This window comes from Mesoplodon densirostris, chromosome 8 (genome assembly GCF_025265405.1).
Source record: "Mesoplodon densirostris isolate mMesDen1 chromosome 8, mMesDen1 primary haplotype, whole genome shotgun sequence".
Lineage (NCBI taxonomy): Eukaryota > Metazoa > Chordata > Mammalia > Artiodactyla > Ziphiidae > Mesoplodon > Mesoplodon densirostris.
This window is the reverse complement of record NC_082668.1, coordinates 93,950,225-93,965,443: the sequence shown is the minus strand read 5'-3', so window position 1 is coordinate 93,965,443 and position 15,219 is coordinate 93,950,225. Positions and strand designations below refer to the sequence as shown.

The following is a 15,219-nucleotide window of genomic DNA, read 5'->3' as shown; positions in this document are numbered from 1 at the left end:
CTTTTGGTGTAGGTATGCCCTTATATGTCAGCAGTGTTTTTCTCACAATGGCATGGCTTTGAAAGAAGAATTTGAATACATTGGTAAGAATTATTTGGCAGTTAGATTTAAATGTTTTAAATATTTCATTCTATGCCAATTCCCATGTAATGCCATTTTATTTTAGGTACTACTCTTTATATGTTGTTCAGGCATATTGTAGAACACAGAGCAAAGTAGGAAAGACAACTCAGGTTTATTTCTTCGTACAGTATACAGTTGTTCTTTTTTTTTTTTTTTTTGCCATGCGGTACGGCATGTGAGATCTTAGTTCCCCGACCAGGGATCGAACCCACTTCCCCTGCATTGGAAGCATGGAGTCTTAACTACTGGACCGCCAGGGAAGTTTCTAGGCCAGTTGTTCTTAAACTTCACTGTGCATCAGAATCGCATGAAGAGCTTTTAAAAATTGTGATGCCCAGGTCCCACCTACAAATAATCTGCTTTAATTGATCTGGGGTGGGGTCCAGGAATCAGCATTTTTTTAAAGCTCCTCATAATATTTTTATGTGCAGCTACTAGTACTTAAAAATATTGAGCTAAATTAATTATGCTTCTCAAATATGACATACTACATTTTTTGGGTCAAGTGAGCAAAATTCTGGATTTTAAGATACCTAATGATTCCGGTGACTAGAAATGTAATTTCTGTAACACATTTAGATCATTATTAATATTGTTTTGCTATTAGTTAACCTGCTATGTAGCTTATCTTTTCTGCTTTAAATTGATATTATAATTTTAATAATAATTAGAGAGTATGCTTTAAAATAAACTTTGGTTTGAACACCTGCCATAATATTATTAAAATCACGAGTAATTTCACAAGGGCTAAGTAACTTTTGAAGGTTTCTTTGACTGCTTGTAAAAGTAATCTTGAGAGTTACTTGATTAGTCCTTAAAATTTCTTTGGTTTTATGATTTTTGTTTTGTTTTTTTTAATTCTCTGCAGCTTTTCGTTGTGCCTACTGTTTTTTCTTGAATCCTGCAAGAAAAACCAGACCCCAGGCTCCAAGACTTCCAGAGTTTAGTTTTGAGAAGGGGCAGACTTTGGAAGGCTCAAGCACAGTTGGTTCCTTGCCCTCAGGAAGTGTGATTTCATCAGAGAACCAGATCAGTGAAGGTATGAATATGTTAATTTTAAAGTTTTGTCTCTTAATAATGTTTTAGACAAGAATGGATCAGATTTTGCAGCATGCGTATATCAGCTGTTGTTCTGATACTGTGGCCTCCTGTGCAACTGGTATGATGTGTTTCAGTTTTTTTTGTTTTTTTTTTTTTTTTGGCGGTATGCGGGCCTCTCACTGTTGTGGCCTCTCCCGTTGTGGAACACAGGCTCCAGATGCGCAGGCCTAGCGGCCATGGCTCACGGGCCTAGCCGCTCCGCGGCATGTGGGATCTTCCCGGACCGGGGCATGAACCCGTGTCCCCTGCATCGGCAGGCGGACTCTCAACCAGTGCACCACCAGGGAAGCCCCTGATGTGTTTCAGGTTTAAAATACAGGTTATACTGTGTTAAGCAGCATCTAGAAATAGTTAGGTAAATATTATTTATGGAGTTACCTCTTTTTTTTTTTTTTGCGGTACGCGGGCCTCTCACCGCCGTGGCCTCTCCCGCCGCGGAGCACAGGCTCCGGACGTGCAGGCCCAGCGGCCATGGCTCACGGGCGCAGATGCTCCACAGCACGTGGGATCCTCCCGGACCGGGGAACGAACCCGTGTCCCCTGCATCGGCAGGCGGACCCCCAACCACTGCGCCACCAAGGAAGCCCCTGGAGTTACCTCTTTTAATAACTGTTGGGAGATTTAACTAGTAATGTTTTCATGAAATTATTTTTCAATTTATTTAAATGAAGCAGTATGAGAATTATGAAACTACTACTCATAAGGGTAAATTTCTTATAAGCTTTGTAATTAACATTGATAAAAATAGGTTTGTGGGCTTCCCTGGTGGTGCAGTGGTTGAGAGTCCGCCTGCCGATGCAGGGGACACGGGTTCGTGCCCCGATCCCGGAAGATCCCACATGCCGTGGAGCGGCTGGGCCCGCGAGCCATGGCCGCGGAGCCTGTGTGTCCGGAGCCTGTGCTCCGCAACGGGAGAGGCCACAGCAGTGAGAGGCCCGCGTACAGCAAAAAAAAAAAAAAAAAAATAGGTTTGTGCCTACCATTTTAATGAATAGAAGTTACTTGAAAGCCGGAAACTTTGGAGTTGGAAAGTCAGCCTTACATTTTTTGGAAGACTATGTTGATAGGACTGGTGTTCCTTTGAAACAAACAATTTATTGAGGTCCACAAGATTTAACACTGCTGATGAATGCCTTTGTTGTAAAACAACCTTATTTTAGAGAAACTGAAGTTATCAGGATTCATTGAGTTTTAGAACTTTTAATTCTGTTTTAGGAATTCTTGAGGAAGTTTCATGAAAAAATGGAAAAGATGAGATGGAAGATCTGACTATTAATTGCCAGCTATTTCTTGTTATTAATATTGGGTGAGGAGCTGCTTGTTAAGCAGCTCTGAATTATGAAGATTGCTAAAATGATGACAAAGGCCCTGATATTTTGGTGCTTTACCTGGTACAGAAAAAAAATCCATATGGGAAGTTTAGTTCACATAGTTTAAGTAGTAGTCAATATGCATCTTTTTAACTTCTTGAAATTATCAGTTACATATATTTGATTTCTTTATAAAATCACTGAGTAGTAGAAAAAGTGCTTAAACTGAGAATAATATATGAGGCAGTAAATTTTCACGTATCTCAAGTTTAGTATGAAACTTTGAGTATCTTTTTTTTTTTTTTTAACTTCGAAGAATGAACCTAAAATATTTGTGTTGACTTGGGCTTGGCTTTTGGCTTACTAACAAATATCAAAATGAATTTGAATACAGATAGCCATGACAAGAGGCCTCTGTACTTTCAACACTGAAGCAGTGCATTCGTCTTCTCCAAGTCTGCAACATCGACTCCAAACACAATATCAGATTTTTTCTTTTGCTTAAGTCATGCTCTGAGCTGCATGCTGTCACATGCAAATCATCTGCTTTGCCATTGCAAGCCTCTTGGAACTGAAAATTAAAGAATTCCGTACTGAAGATGCCTAGAGGAAAAATTGGGGTACTTTCCATGAGTAACCTTGCTTATGAAAGCTAAAGTGAATATTTGAAAGCCAATAGTTGGGACAAAAGAAAAGAAAAAACAGCCAACAAAATAGATATCTTGATAATGAGTCCCATACTTTATATCTTCTGCTAAGGTCAAGATGCACAGTTAGCAAAACAACACCCAGCTATACCTTTCCTTCTCATCTAATCTAGGAGGAGCAATACCCCAGATGTCTCATTTTCTGTCAGAAATCTCTGGAATGAAGTCTAACTGGCTCAAAGTCAACCCTAATAAGGTAACGTTAATAGGTGAAGACACTGAGGCAGGGTCTGATAGTTCCACAGTGCTAGAAACGGAAGCGATTCCATTTGGTTAAGATAGTCTGTAGAGTAGTAACTTCTTCATTCTTCTGTTTGGATTCATCAAAATGGCTATTATGAGCACCTTTTTACTTCTTTGGCTTTCCAGAAGACTGAAAATTTTTTTGAAGACTCCTGTCTCAACACTGTTGATATACAGTTACCAATTCCAAGCTGGATTCTATTAGTAAACGACAGGAAGTATTTCTGATGAACGGATGAAGCTGCATTCATTTGAATGCTGGTAGCATACCTTTATGATTAAATTGAACTATGAAGTAAGGAGCATATCATCTCAATCAGCTACTCTCTCTGCTGACAGCCAATGTGATTAACGGCTTAGATTGCTGATTTCTACACTTTTGACATAGAAACTTGAGGTCTGAAAGAAAAACTTTCCTGTTTTAATATTTATATTTTTTTAAAGTATTGAAATAGCTCCTTGAAATTGCATTACTGAATTTACAGATGGAACCAAAAGGTAACTTTCTTCCATCTGAATTTTTTTTCAAAAAATATTCCACAACCATTTATATAAATCTAGAGTTAATAGAAGAAACCTTTTTTTTTTTCAATTTATGATGCAAGACTTTGAAATTAAGTTTTGTCTTGATCCTGCTACTGGAAGATTTTGCATTTAGGATGAGGCACAAGGCTTTTGACATTTTTGGACCACTCTTTAGAACAACATATGAAACCTTGGAAAGTTTTCATCAAAGAAGGAGACCTAGAAGAAATTCCTCCCATTAATTGCTCATTTGAATTCCTAGTATTTTTTCTAGAACTGTGTATACAGATGCTTTGGTAATAGACTATCAGAGAAAGCAAGATATTAGGATTGTCATTTTATCTAAAAGCATACTAGATATGGTATGGCAAACTAATGAACTGGTTTTTGGTTCCTCGGTTTCTTTTACTGTGAAATGAATAGTACGGTAATATTTGAGTCTCTGTTAAGCTATGTTAAAGTGGGTTTATCAGTTTTGCTTTTTTTAAAAATGTATTTTCCAAAATAACTGATACATAGCATTCTTTTTGTTAGGTATGGTAATAATTAGAGTACAAGGGTTCTACACTGTTAGTATTTTAGTAAAGTGATTTGGAGTTAGCATGTTTGAAAAATGTTAATATCGTTTTCATTGTTCAGTTATATTTGGCTAGATCATATGTAATTATTTTAGTAGAATATAGTTTTTATTCAACTGGCAATAACTTGCTAATAATAAAACTCGTGGCATCTAATCAGTACTATCAAAAATAGTGATTAAAATTTATATAAGGGGCCTCCCTGGTGGCGCAAGTGGTTAAGAGTCCGCCTGCCAATGCAGGGGATACGGGTTCGTGCCCCGGTCTGGGAGGATCCCATATGCCGCGGAGCGGCTGGGCCCGTGAGCCATGGCCGCTGGGCCTGCGCATCCGGAGCCTGTGCTCCGCAACGGGAGAGGCCACAACAGTGAGAGGCCCACATACCGCAAAAAGAAAAAAAAAAGAAAAAAAAAAATTTATATAAGGTGAAATTTATCTTGATCTGATTTCTGCTCTTCCTTTCTTTTAAGCAATATACTGTTACCATTAGCCTATGTTGAACTAGGGAAAATTCTATTTTTAGTATTGCTTATTATGATGCTCTAGGGAATTGAACTATTTGATAATATAAATTTTATTGAATTCTGTGTATTTATCAGATCAAAAAAACTTATACCTTTATTTATATTTAGCTATGTATAGCTTACTCAAGATGTAAACTTGCCTGTAGTATGGTTTTGCATGTTTGTTTTAGACATATAGATCTTTTAGCCTTTTGATTCCCTTTTCTAAAACACCTTCACCTAATAGTTTTACATTATTACTTAATAATGACATTCTAAAGTCTCATCTAATGGATTTGTTCACCAGTGGTAAATAATTACACAACATTCTGTGTGTTTAAGATAAGCTGTTTTCTCATAAGTGGTTATCATTTATTTGAATTTGTTTGTTGAACCATTGAGTTGAGTTTTGGGATGAAATTCATGTCTTTGATCCTTAAATATAAGTTGGCCATTTTTCTTAAGGCAGAAAAATCTTGCAAAAACTGTTTGTTTAAAATCTGTGAGTTCAAAGACAAATTGTCCATCTTAATTTAACAAATTTCCTTTGGGTAAGTTTTATAGTCTATGCATATAGCAGGTACTGATGTGTTAGCAAGGCAAAAAAAATTTTTTAAGTTATTGTAAAAAGGAATAAGAAGTAAGAATCTAAATCACTAAAATATGAGGGGTTTTGGAAGGTATAATCTAAACAGAATCATGTATTTTGCTGTGGAAGTTATGTGTTTCTTTTGGAGATATATGAAATTGTTTTGCTAGACTATTCTTTAATCTTCTTAGAAAGTTATCCTTTTAAGAGCTAGAATAAAAACCTAAAGGTAAGGTGATCTTCTTAGATGTTTTTGCATGTGTGTGGTTTACAGGTGAGGCAGTGGTATTCACTGTACAGTTAGACTCAGTTTTACGAGTTTGAGCTCTTGTCTCGCTGAACTGAAGCTTTGCCCAGACAAGTGGAAGCCAGTTGTTACAATTTTGTGGAAAAAGCTTCTCTCTCAAGGATATTGGGGTGGGAATTGGGCAGGGGTAGGAGTCAGGTAAGGAGCAAATCCCTTGGGTAATTTTTGTTTTATCACATTGTGATCTATTGTTTTCTTGGCATTACAGATATCAAATTTTAAAATTTTCTTACAGATTGAATTAGGTCATTCATGTAACTTGCATCAATCTTAGTCTTAAACTGGTGCTGCACAGGGAGAGTAGGCCTGTTTTATTAGTGTGAACATGAAAGGTGGTTTCTCTTTTGGTATTTTATGCCCAAATATTGACATATACTGTAATGTATTTTATACTACCAAGCTATTTTAAACTTCACAGAAAAAATTCACTGTTTTTATTAGAATAGGCAAATGATACCCCCCCACAGAAATAAAGTAAGTACTTTTGAAATATATTTAATAAACTTGTTATAAAGCTCTGTGGTTTAGTTATTAAACTGATATGTAATTAATTCTCTGTTAATCTTGCACACCTAGTTTACTTCAAGCTTATTGGGATGACCTCTCACAAAGTGGCATTGGCATCCAGACACTGAATATCTATGTCGTTTAGACTAGCTGATATCTGCATTATAGACACTATGACACATACCAAATTTTTGTAGTGTTAACTGCTATTAAAATTACTTTTCTAAAAATTAACCTGGGGGAAGAAAAGTAGTCATTACTAGGCTTTTTGATTGTTCTCCAGCCCTACTCATCATTTCACCAGTTTTTAGTCTTCTGTATATTTTCTGAAATACAGTGCAGTATTGATGAGCAAGTTTTGTATATAATGCTATTTTCTAATTATGATAGCACGTGGTATTTCTTAGAATTCATCTCTATAGACATTAAAAAGTTAAGTATTAGGGCTTCCCTGGTGACGCAGTGGTTGAGAGTCAGCCTGCCAATGCAGGGGACATGAGTTCGTTCCCCGGTCCGGGAGGATCCCACATACCGCAGAGCAGCTAGGCCCGTGAGCCATGGCCGCAGAGCCTACGCATCTGGAGCCTGTGCTCCGCAACGGGAGAGGTCACAGCAGTGAGAGGCCCGCGTAATGCAAAAAAAAAAAAGTTAAGTATTATAGTTCTTCTCTTTGTATTAACTACTTCTTTAAGATCCCAGAATTTTTAAATTAAATTGGATTTGACTGGGGATGTATCTGTTTCTGAAAATAGTTACATCACAGAGCTTTAATACAATAAATCATGAACTTTGATACCTCTCCTGTTTTAAGTTTAGTACTGAGGCAATCTGTCAAACAGAATATCACAAACTATGTGGGCCTGTGTTCACCTAAGCATGTTTATTGATGAGTTGAGTCCTGAATTTTGAGCTTTTTTTTTTTCATTTCATGTGACTTTATTGGAGGGCTTACTAAATTATAACCACTTGTAAAGTTCTTGGCAAGTAAGTTTTGCCCTATGGCCAGAGAGTTGTGGAAAGCCATGACTCTTAAAATTCTACTCTGGATAAATATGTGAAGGTAGAATTACAAATGGTTAGTGACTCCTGAAATTTTCCACTGAAGAGCTTGCTTGCCCTTATAGCAGAAATGATCTGTACATGTCCATAGAGTTTCATTTCACTTTCTGCTTTTTCTTTGAGCACTGGAACATTCAAGTAACACAACTCAAATGACCTACTGCTTTTCTGCTTTGGATTTTTGTAAGATTCCAAGTGGTGCAGCAGTGCCATTTTAAGTTCCTTTTAAGATAAAACTAGCATTTTTGTAACATGTGAACATTCCTCACTACTTTTTGTGAGCATGTGAAATTTTCATACAGTAAAACCTCATTAACTTGGATGTCCCTAACTATGCAATTTTGGCCTTTTGTTCTATATATAAAAAAAGAGAAAGAGATCGTAATTAATTCTGTAAACGGGTCTAAGATATCTTTTTTAAATATAATTTTTAAAATATTTTTCGACTCTTGGCATAGAGTGTGTGATATATAGATAATTTGTATTTATTAAAACTGATATGATAAAAACATGAATTTGTAAGACCTCCATGTCAATATGTGTGCATATAGCACATAATTTCTTTGCAGAACTATTAATTAATTTTATTTAGCAAAATTCTGGCCTGTACTATATAAGGAACAAAACTAGAACTTTTTACTAGTGTAGACTGACCTTTCCTCCAGATTTTTTGAATCATTAACATTTATAGTTTATTGCAAGGGATCTTCTGTGATGGTATGAAAATCGGCTTATTTGCTTAGCCAATGTAGTTTAACCATATTTCTTGTAACAATAATATTAGTTGCTGTTTATTACAAAAACAAAACAAACAAACACCTCAAAGTTAGGTTTTTATCTTTGATTTGGAAATTGGGTGGCTCAAAGCTTTCTGCTCCTGTCATTCCCTTTCCTATCCCTTTCTATAAACTTTAAAGAATTAAAGTAGTTATTATTGTTATTATTAAATTATTATTAAGAGATTTGAATTTAATGAAACTCAAAAGAGAGTTTGAAGGGAGTAAGTTTTCAGGTAGGAACCAAGACCATTACTTGGCCTCTGCTGTGGAGACAGGGGCAAAAGACCCTTCCCTTTCTCTCCCTAGCATTCAAGGTATGTAGCATATTCTGACCCAGAGGTTTAAATCCTGAGGACTTGTCTTGCAGAGGGATGAGGAAAGATTTGTCATGCCTTTGGAAAAGGCGGATCCAGACCTCCCCAGTCATGGATAATAGAGATGTAAATCAGTGTGGGAAATCACACCACATACACACACACAAAGGTACACATTTACACATTGGTCACAGCGTTGCCTGGACGCAAGGGAGACCAGTTCCTTCAGGGAACATAATCTGGTAGTTAATATATTTGCTGTTTTTGCTGGGCTGTTGTCTTATAGCACATAATTCTGTTGGGACTTTGATATATTTGGACATTCAACTTTCAAATCCATCTTGAAGTTCTTAAATATTATGAAAGTTCATATATTTCATGAACTATGGGTCTTTAGGTAAAAGTATGTTTATGGGTTTTTTACCCCCAATTTTTTTTTCCTTCATTCATACCAATTCATATATGGTATGCTGTAGGGAGTTAAGTACATGTTTTTTAAGATTTTAAGGTTAATGTTAGACCATTCTACTGTTTCTTAGTCCATGTTTGCATGTGCTTATCTTATTTAGTAGTTTTAACATTTGGGTATACCTAAAGTCTTGACTCTTTATCTTTTCAGAATCTTTAGAAGAACAAGATGTTCTAGATAACAGTACAGAGCAGACAGATGACAAAATACCGGATACAGAGGAGACAGACCCAGTGATTGAACAAGCATCTGGCACAGAGAAACCAGAGGAGAAGCAAGAAGAGACCGAGAATGAGGAAACCTCAATGAATAAAGCCAAATCAACAGTTCCCAGAGCTGATGCTATTCCTAATCCTGAACTAAGTGGGGAATCTTCGACAATGTAGTAAATGCTTCCACGTGCCTTCAACTGGATATTTGTAGTCTTGTTGATGTCAGTTATTGCTTTCTTAGGTGGTGCTTTCTTCTTTTTTTCCCCCTCTAAAGACATGCTTGATGTCATCTGAATTTCAGATTGCCTAGCTATTTCAATATGTCAAAGTTAGGTCTACTGGCTATTAAAATTAAAAACAAGTGATATCAGTAAAGTAAAATCCTTTTTAATGTATAAACCCCACACTGTTTAGACAGCTTTTAGGTATTTTTTTCCATTCTAAATGTAAACAAATAATGATAGCAGTTTTGTTTTTTATTTGTGACCTGTAAATACTATCCATTTTGACATAGGAAGAACTTTGGTTAGGAATAAGTTCTAATAGCGTTTGTCTTAAGGAATGAAACTCGATTAGGATTTTTAATACTACATCATTAAAATGGATAGAATTTTAACTCTTGAGATATTTTCCAGGGGGTAAAATGTCTATTTAGGCATTTATATTAAGAGGTATGAAAGTTATTACAGTAACAATATAGGCATTGGTATGAATTCTCAGTAAGAATGCAGTCGAACAGTCAAGTGCAGTGTTACTTTTGACGTCTCTTTTTTTGCACCTGGGCCAGAGGTACCTGATATATATAATTAGTTTATGTTTACATATTAACATATAGGAACTATCTCTGCACTTGACTGTACTTGAATTTTGAGCATTATTTATATTTGTAAAATAATGATGATATTATAAGTGAATGTTGTGCTCTATTGTGTATTTTCTTAAGGAAAATAAAGATGACCTGGCAGCAATTTCTTTTTGTTAAATACCTAGACTTCTTCAGACAGTATCTTGGTGGCTGACATGGCTACCTGAAAAGTCTTAGGAGGAAAAGCTCACGATTCAATAAATCAATAGATTCTGCTAAGAGCAAATTATGATCTTTTTATTCAGACTTGTTGCCTTTCAAATTCAGAGAAATAGTGACATTTAGAGGTTCTAATCAGAGGTTAGATTTTTCTGATTCATGAAATCCTTAGGCCATTTGTAGTTTTTAATTTTGAGAGACATAGTTTTGTGAGAATAGGCAGTTAATTATAGTAGTTCATTGGATTTAATATGTGTATTAAGGATTAACTGGGAAATTTTTTTGACCCAGAATAGTAATACTTGTACTTTAAGTACAGTGTTGTTATCTTTTCTTTCTTCCTTTTTTTTTTTTTTTTTTTTTTTTTTTTTTGCAGTGCGCAGGCCTCTCACTGCTGTGGCCTCTCCCGTTGCGGAGCACAGGCTCCGGCCATGCAGGCCCAGCAGCCATGGCTCACAGGCCCAGCTGCTCCGCGGCATGTGGGATCCTCCCGGACTGGGGCATGAACCCGTGTCCCCTGCATCGGCAGGTGGACTCTCAACCACTGTGCCACCAGGGAAGCCCCTGTTTCTTCCTTTTATCTCTCTTCTCTATTATTAAAAAAAATTCAAATCAAGTTATGCCAAAGGGAGGAATATATAGGAATGGTGTATATGGCAAGTATTTCTAAGTTGTACACAGTTTGTTAAAAATTTAATAAAATACCATTTGTTATCATTTAAAAATTCATCTTTATGATTTAATATCTTATATCTGATAGGTATTTTTAAGGAACCTAAATCTGTTAATAGTCTGAGGCATCATGGTATAGTGACCAGAGTTTTCAAGATTACAGGACTGGGCTTAAATTCCAGCTCTTCAGTCTTGGGCAAGTCAGCTGATTTCTCTGAGACTGTTTTTTCATCTATAAAATTGGAAGAATAATACCTACTTTTTCAGGTATGCGGACAATTAAAAATAATTTATGTAGTGTGCCTAGCTCACTGCCTGATAATTAATAGATATTAAGTAAATGGTAGCATTTTATACTATTGATATCCTTGTGAAATATGGAAGGTCTATAAGTTCTTCCTCTTGCAGATAAGGAAATGAAAAAACAATATGCACATATAATTCAGCTGTTCAAAATCAAGCCAAAGTTTTCTGCATCACCTCTTCTTTATCATATACATGTATATAAATGCATAGGTTAAGGAAATAGGGACCTGAAACTGTGGAATATAATACTACAGAATATAGACACTCTCTCTTTTTTTTTTTTTTTTTGATGAAGCCCATCTGATTTTTTGTGCGTTATTGGCCCATAACACTTTAGTAACACCTTGCTGAGTCTTCTTGTTATAAAACATTCAAATTCTGATGTACATTACTGGAGAATGAGGAGTACCTCAGAGAAATATAATTTAATGATAGAATTAAGCAGATATTATGAGAAGTATCTATGGAAGAAGGTTAAAAGGTAAATTAATGCAATGGGTAACATACTGTAATCATATAGTACCCTTTAAAATAGAAAAGTTTATCCTGACATTGTAATAAACAGCTAATGGTTGAAATAGTGGTAAAATTTCCTATTTCTGATTATTAAGACCAGTATAAATGAGGAAAAGCAAACTAATAAGTGCCGTTAGTTAGAGTGATCTTAACTTCCCTACTTACTAATGCTCAACAGGTCATCATCTAAATTTTTCCCACTATACCCTCAGCATAATCTACAGTCATGACCTGGCTTCTCTCTCCTTGGCTCTTCCACCATTATGCTGCAGTCTCAGGGCTTCTTTCAGTTCTCTGACCAAGCTAAACCCTTTCCCATCTTAGGTCTCAGCTTAAATGTTCTTTCTTCAGAGAGATGCCCTCCCAAGCTCCGCATCTAAAGCTGGCCTCTGCCTTTTACTCTGTCATGTTACTTTATTATCATAATGTGTAAGTATTTTATCTGTTTACTAGTTTACTGTGTCTCTTCAAGACTTAGAGTCTGTGTGTGCAGGGCTCTTGTCTTATTTACCTCTGTTTCTCCAGGGCCTAGCACAATGTTTGACACATTTATTATGTGAATAAATAACTTTGTTGCTAAATCCAGTGAAAACTCTCAGTCCTTAACTTATTCCACTGCTTGGCAGTATTGACGCTGTTGAGTACTTCCTTTAGTTTGAAACACTTTTTTTCTTTTGGCTTTTGACTTCTCACACTATTGTTCTTATTCCTCTGGCCCCTTTCTCTCAGTGTCCTTTGCAGGTTTCTCTTCCCCTGCCCATCCTTTAAATGTTGGTGTTTCATACTTTATACCTTGTCAGCATTTCTTCACTCTATGTATTCTCTCTCTAGAGGTTCTGGTCAGCCCCAGTGGATTTAATTACCATCTGTCTCTCCCATTCTCAGATCTTCACCCTTGATCTGTTTCCTTCACTTTAGAGCGATATATTCACGTGCCTGTTGGAATGTCTTTCTCAATCAATTTATTAAAAAATGAACACTTCAGACTTTCTGTGTTTCTCATCTCATCAAATATGCCACTACTCAAGCCAGAAACTAGAATCTGTTCACTCATTCCTTTACCCTTTTTCCTGTACCTTAACTGTCAATTCCTGTATCCTAAACATCTTTCAGTTATATTCTCATTTCTCCATCCCATTAACATTACTTAATGATAGTAAACATTTGCATTCTAACTATGTGCTAGTCAACCTGCCAACTGTTGTATGAGTATTATTTTATTGGTTCTTTGGCAAGAATCCTGTGAGGATTTTTTCCTCTGGATTATAGATGAGAAAACAGGTATAGGGAGTAAGCAGCTTGGTAAGTGGAAAATCTGGGGTTTGAATGCAGGCAAATGACTTCAGAAGTCTTACTTCTTATTACTGTTGTACTGCCTTCTAATTCAAGCCTCCTTCATCTCAAAACTGTCACTTAACTGGTTTTCTCGTCTCCAGTCTTGCCCACAGCTATCTATTCTGTGCACTGTAGCCTGAAAGAGTTTTCACAATTGGAAAACAAATCATGTCATACCATTGCTTAAACCCTATAATTATTTCTAATTGTTCTTGGAATGGAGTCCAGACTTACCCATATGGCCCACAAAGCCTGTGTAACTTTGCTCCTAGTTAACTCTGGCATTTCTCACCACAGCTACTGCCACTGTTCCTCTCCCCTTGTTCCCCCACGCTTTTAATGTAGCTATACCGTTTTCTGTGGTTTGCATATGCAGTGTTTCTTTCTCTAATCCCCCAGTCTCCTGGTACTCTTTCTCTGCCTGGGGTATCTTTCCACTCACATAGGTATAGGGACACTCAGTAAGTAGTTGTTGAATTCAACTGAAGTAGTTCCAGTTAGAACCCAGGTTTAGAAATTTTGCTAGTTATTGTTATTAAGCTTTTGCCCTTTATTCTTATAATTGGTCTTTCTCATTGTATGCATTAGACACAATCACTATTGTTTGGTGAACATAATTGAATCAGAAGAGCTACCGTTTCATGAGGTGGGGGGAAGATTCTAATTATATAATGATTTTTTCATTAAATATTGTATGCTAAGTGTTGGAAATACTAAATGACTTATACAAAGTCATAGGGAGAGCTAGCACCTGAGCCAAGTCAGAACTCAGATCTCAGCTCTTAATGTAGGATGCTTTATATTAAACCACCATTTTTATACATTTTACACACCATTTATATACAATCAATATTGGTGTTAGAGATTAAGATTATTTAAAATATGTAACATGTTTACTTCTATTTCCAGCTGACAGTAACTACTTAACTATCTTAAAACTTTTTCCTTATTTTTTTTCTTATGCCACTTTACAGTATTACTCTACAGTATTACCTGTTGGCTTGTGTGCAGATCAGTTAGCGGAAGGGTCGAAGAATGAGGATAATTTATGGAATTATGGTAGCTACTTTGAAACAATTATGGAGAACAGAGCTGCTTTAGAAAATTGAAAGAAAAATAATGTGGTAAGTCATCTAGTATAACTTCAGTTCATTGTAAAAATTATAGAAGGGATTTAGATATAGTTTATGAACTCCCAAAGAGCTATTAAAAATAATAAAAGTACTTATGTAAAGATAGACCAAGATAGAGATAGTTGTGAATCAATGATCTGCTAAATCTTAAAATTTGTAATTTGACTTGTTTCAAAGTTATTAAAGACCTAAATATATTAACTCTACCAAGTTAATAAGTAAAATGTGGACATAAAACAAACAGATTTTGTGTTGTTGCTGTAACTGCAAACAATTTTAATACAAGAAACTAGTGTCTTATTTTTATTTTTTTATTTTTATTTTTTTTGCGGTACGCAGGCCTCTCACTGCCGCCGCCTCTCTCGTTGCAGAGCACAGGCTGCGGACGAGCAGGCCCATCGGCCATGGCTCACGGGCCCAGACGCTCCGCGGCATGTGGGATCTTCCCGGACCGGGGCACGAACCCGTGTCCCCTGCATCAGCAGGCGGACTCTCAAACACTGCGCCACCAGGGAAGCCCTAGTGTCTTATTTTTAAACAGTTCAGTGATAGAGCTTCAGTTTCTGTCTTGATTAAAACCAGTTGAGATAATCACACAACAACATGGTCAGCTGAAGAGGAACAGCTGCTAAAAAACGGGAGCCCCGGGCTTCCCTGGTGGCTCAGTGGTTGAGAGTCCGCCTGCCGATGCAGGGGACATGGGTTCGTGCCCCGGTCCGGGAGGATCCCACATACCGCAGAGCGGCTGGGCCCGTGAGCCATGGCCGCTGAGCCTGCGCGTCCGGAGCCTGTGCTCCACAACGGGAGAGGGCACAAAAGTGAGAGGCCCACGTACCGCAAAAAAAAAAAAAACAAAAAAAACAGGAGCCCCAGTCAGTCTCTGTTCATGGTCACTTGGTCAGTTGAC

The 15,219-nt window shown here is 36.7% G+C and overlaps 1 protein-coding gene across 2 annotated transcripts in view; it reads left to right on the top strand.

Moving 5' to 3' along the window:
- The window catches only part of LNPK (lunapark, ER junction formation factor), an 84,598-nt gene extending 73,547 nt beyond the window's left edge, over nucleotides 1–11,051 (top strand). The window contains exons 11-14 of one of the 2 annotated variants that reach the window (XM_060107046.1): nucleotides 13–83; nucleotides 992–1,162; nucleotides 3,355–3,437; nucleotides 9,265–9,358. In XM_060107046.1, coding sequence (XP_059963029.1) covers nucleotides 13–83; nucleotides 992–1,162; nucleotides 3,355–3,437; nucleotides 9,265–9,273 — 334 coding nt within the window. In that variant the 3' untranslated portion in view covers nucleotides 9,274–9,358. Of the gene's footprint in view, nucleotides 1–12; nucleotides 84–991; nucleotides 1,163–3,354; nucleotides 3,438–9,264 lie in introns of both variants that reach the window. The other variant, XM_060107045.1, reaches the window with a different exon arrangement.
- Nucleotides 11,052–15,219: the final 4,168 nt, after the last annotated feature.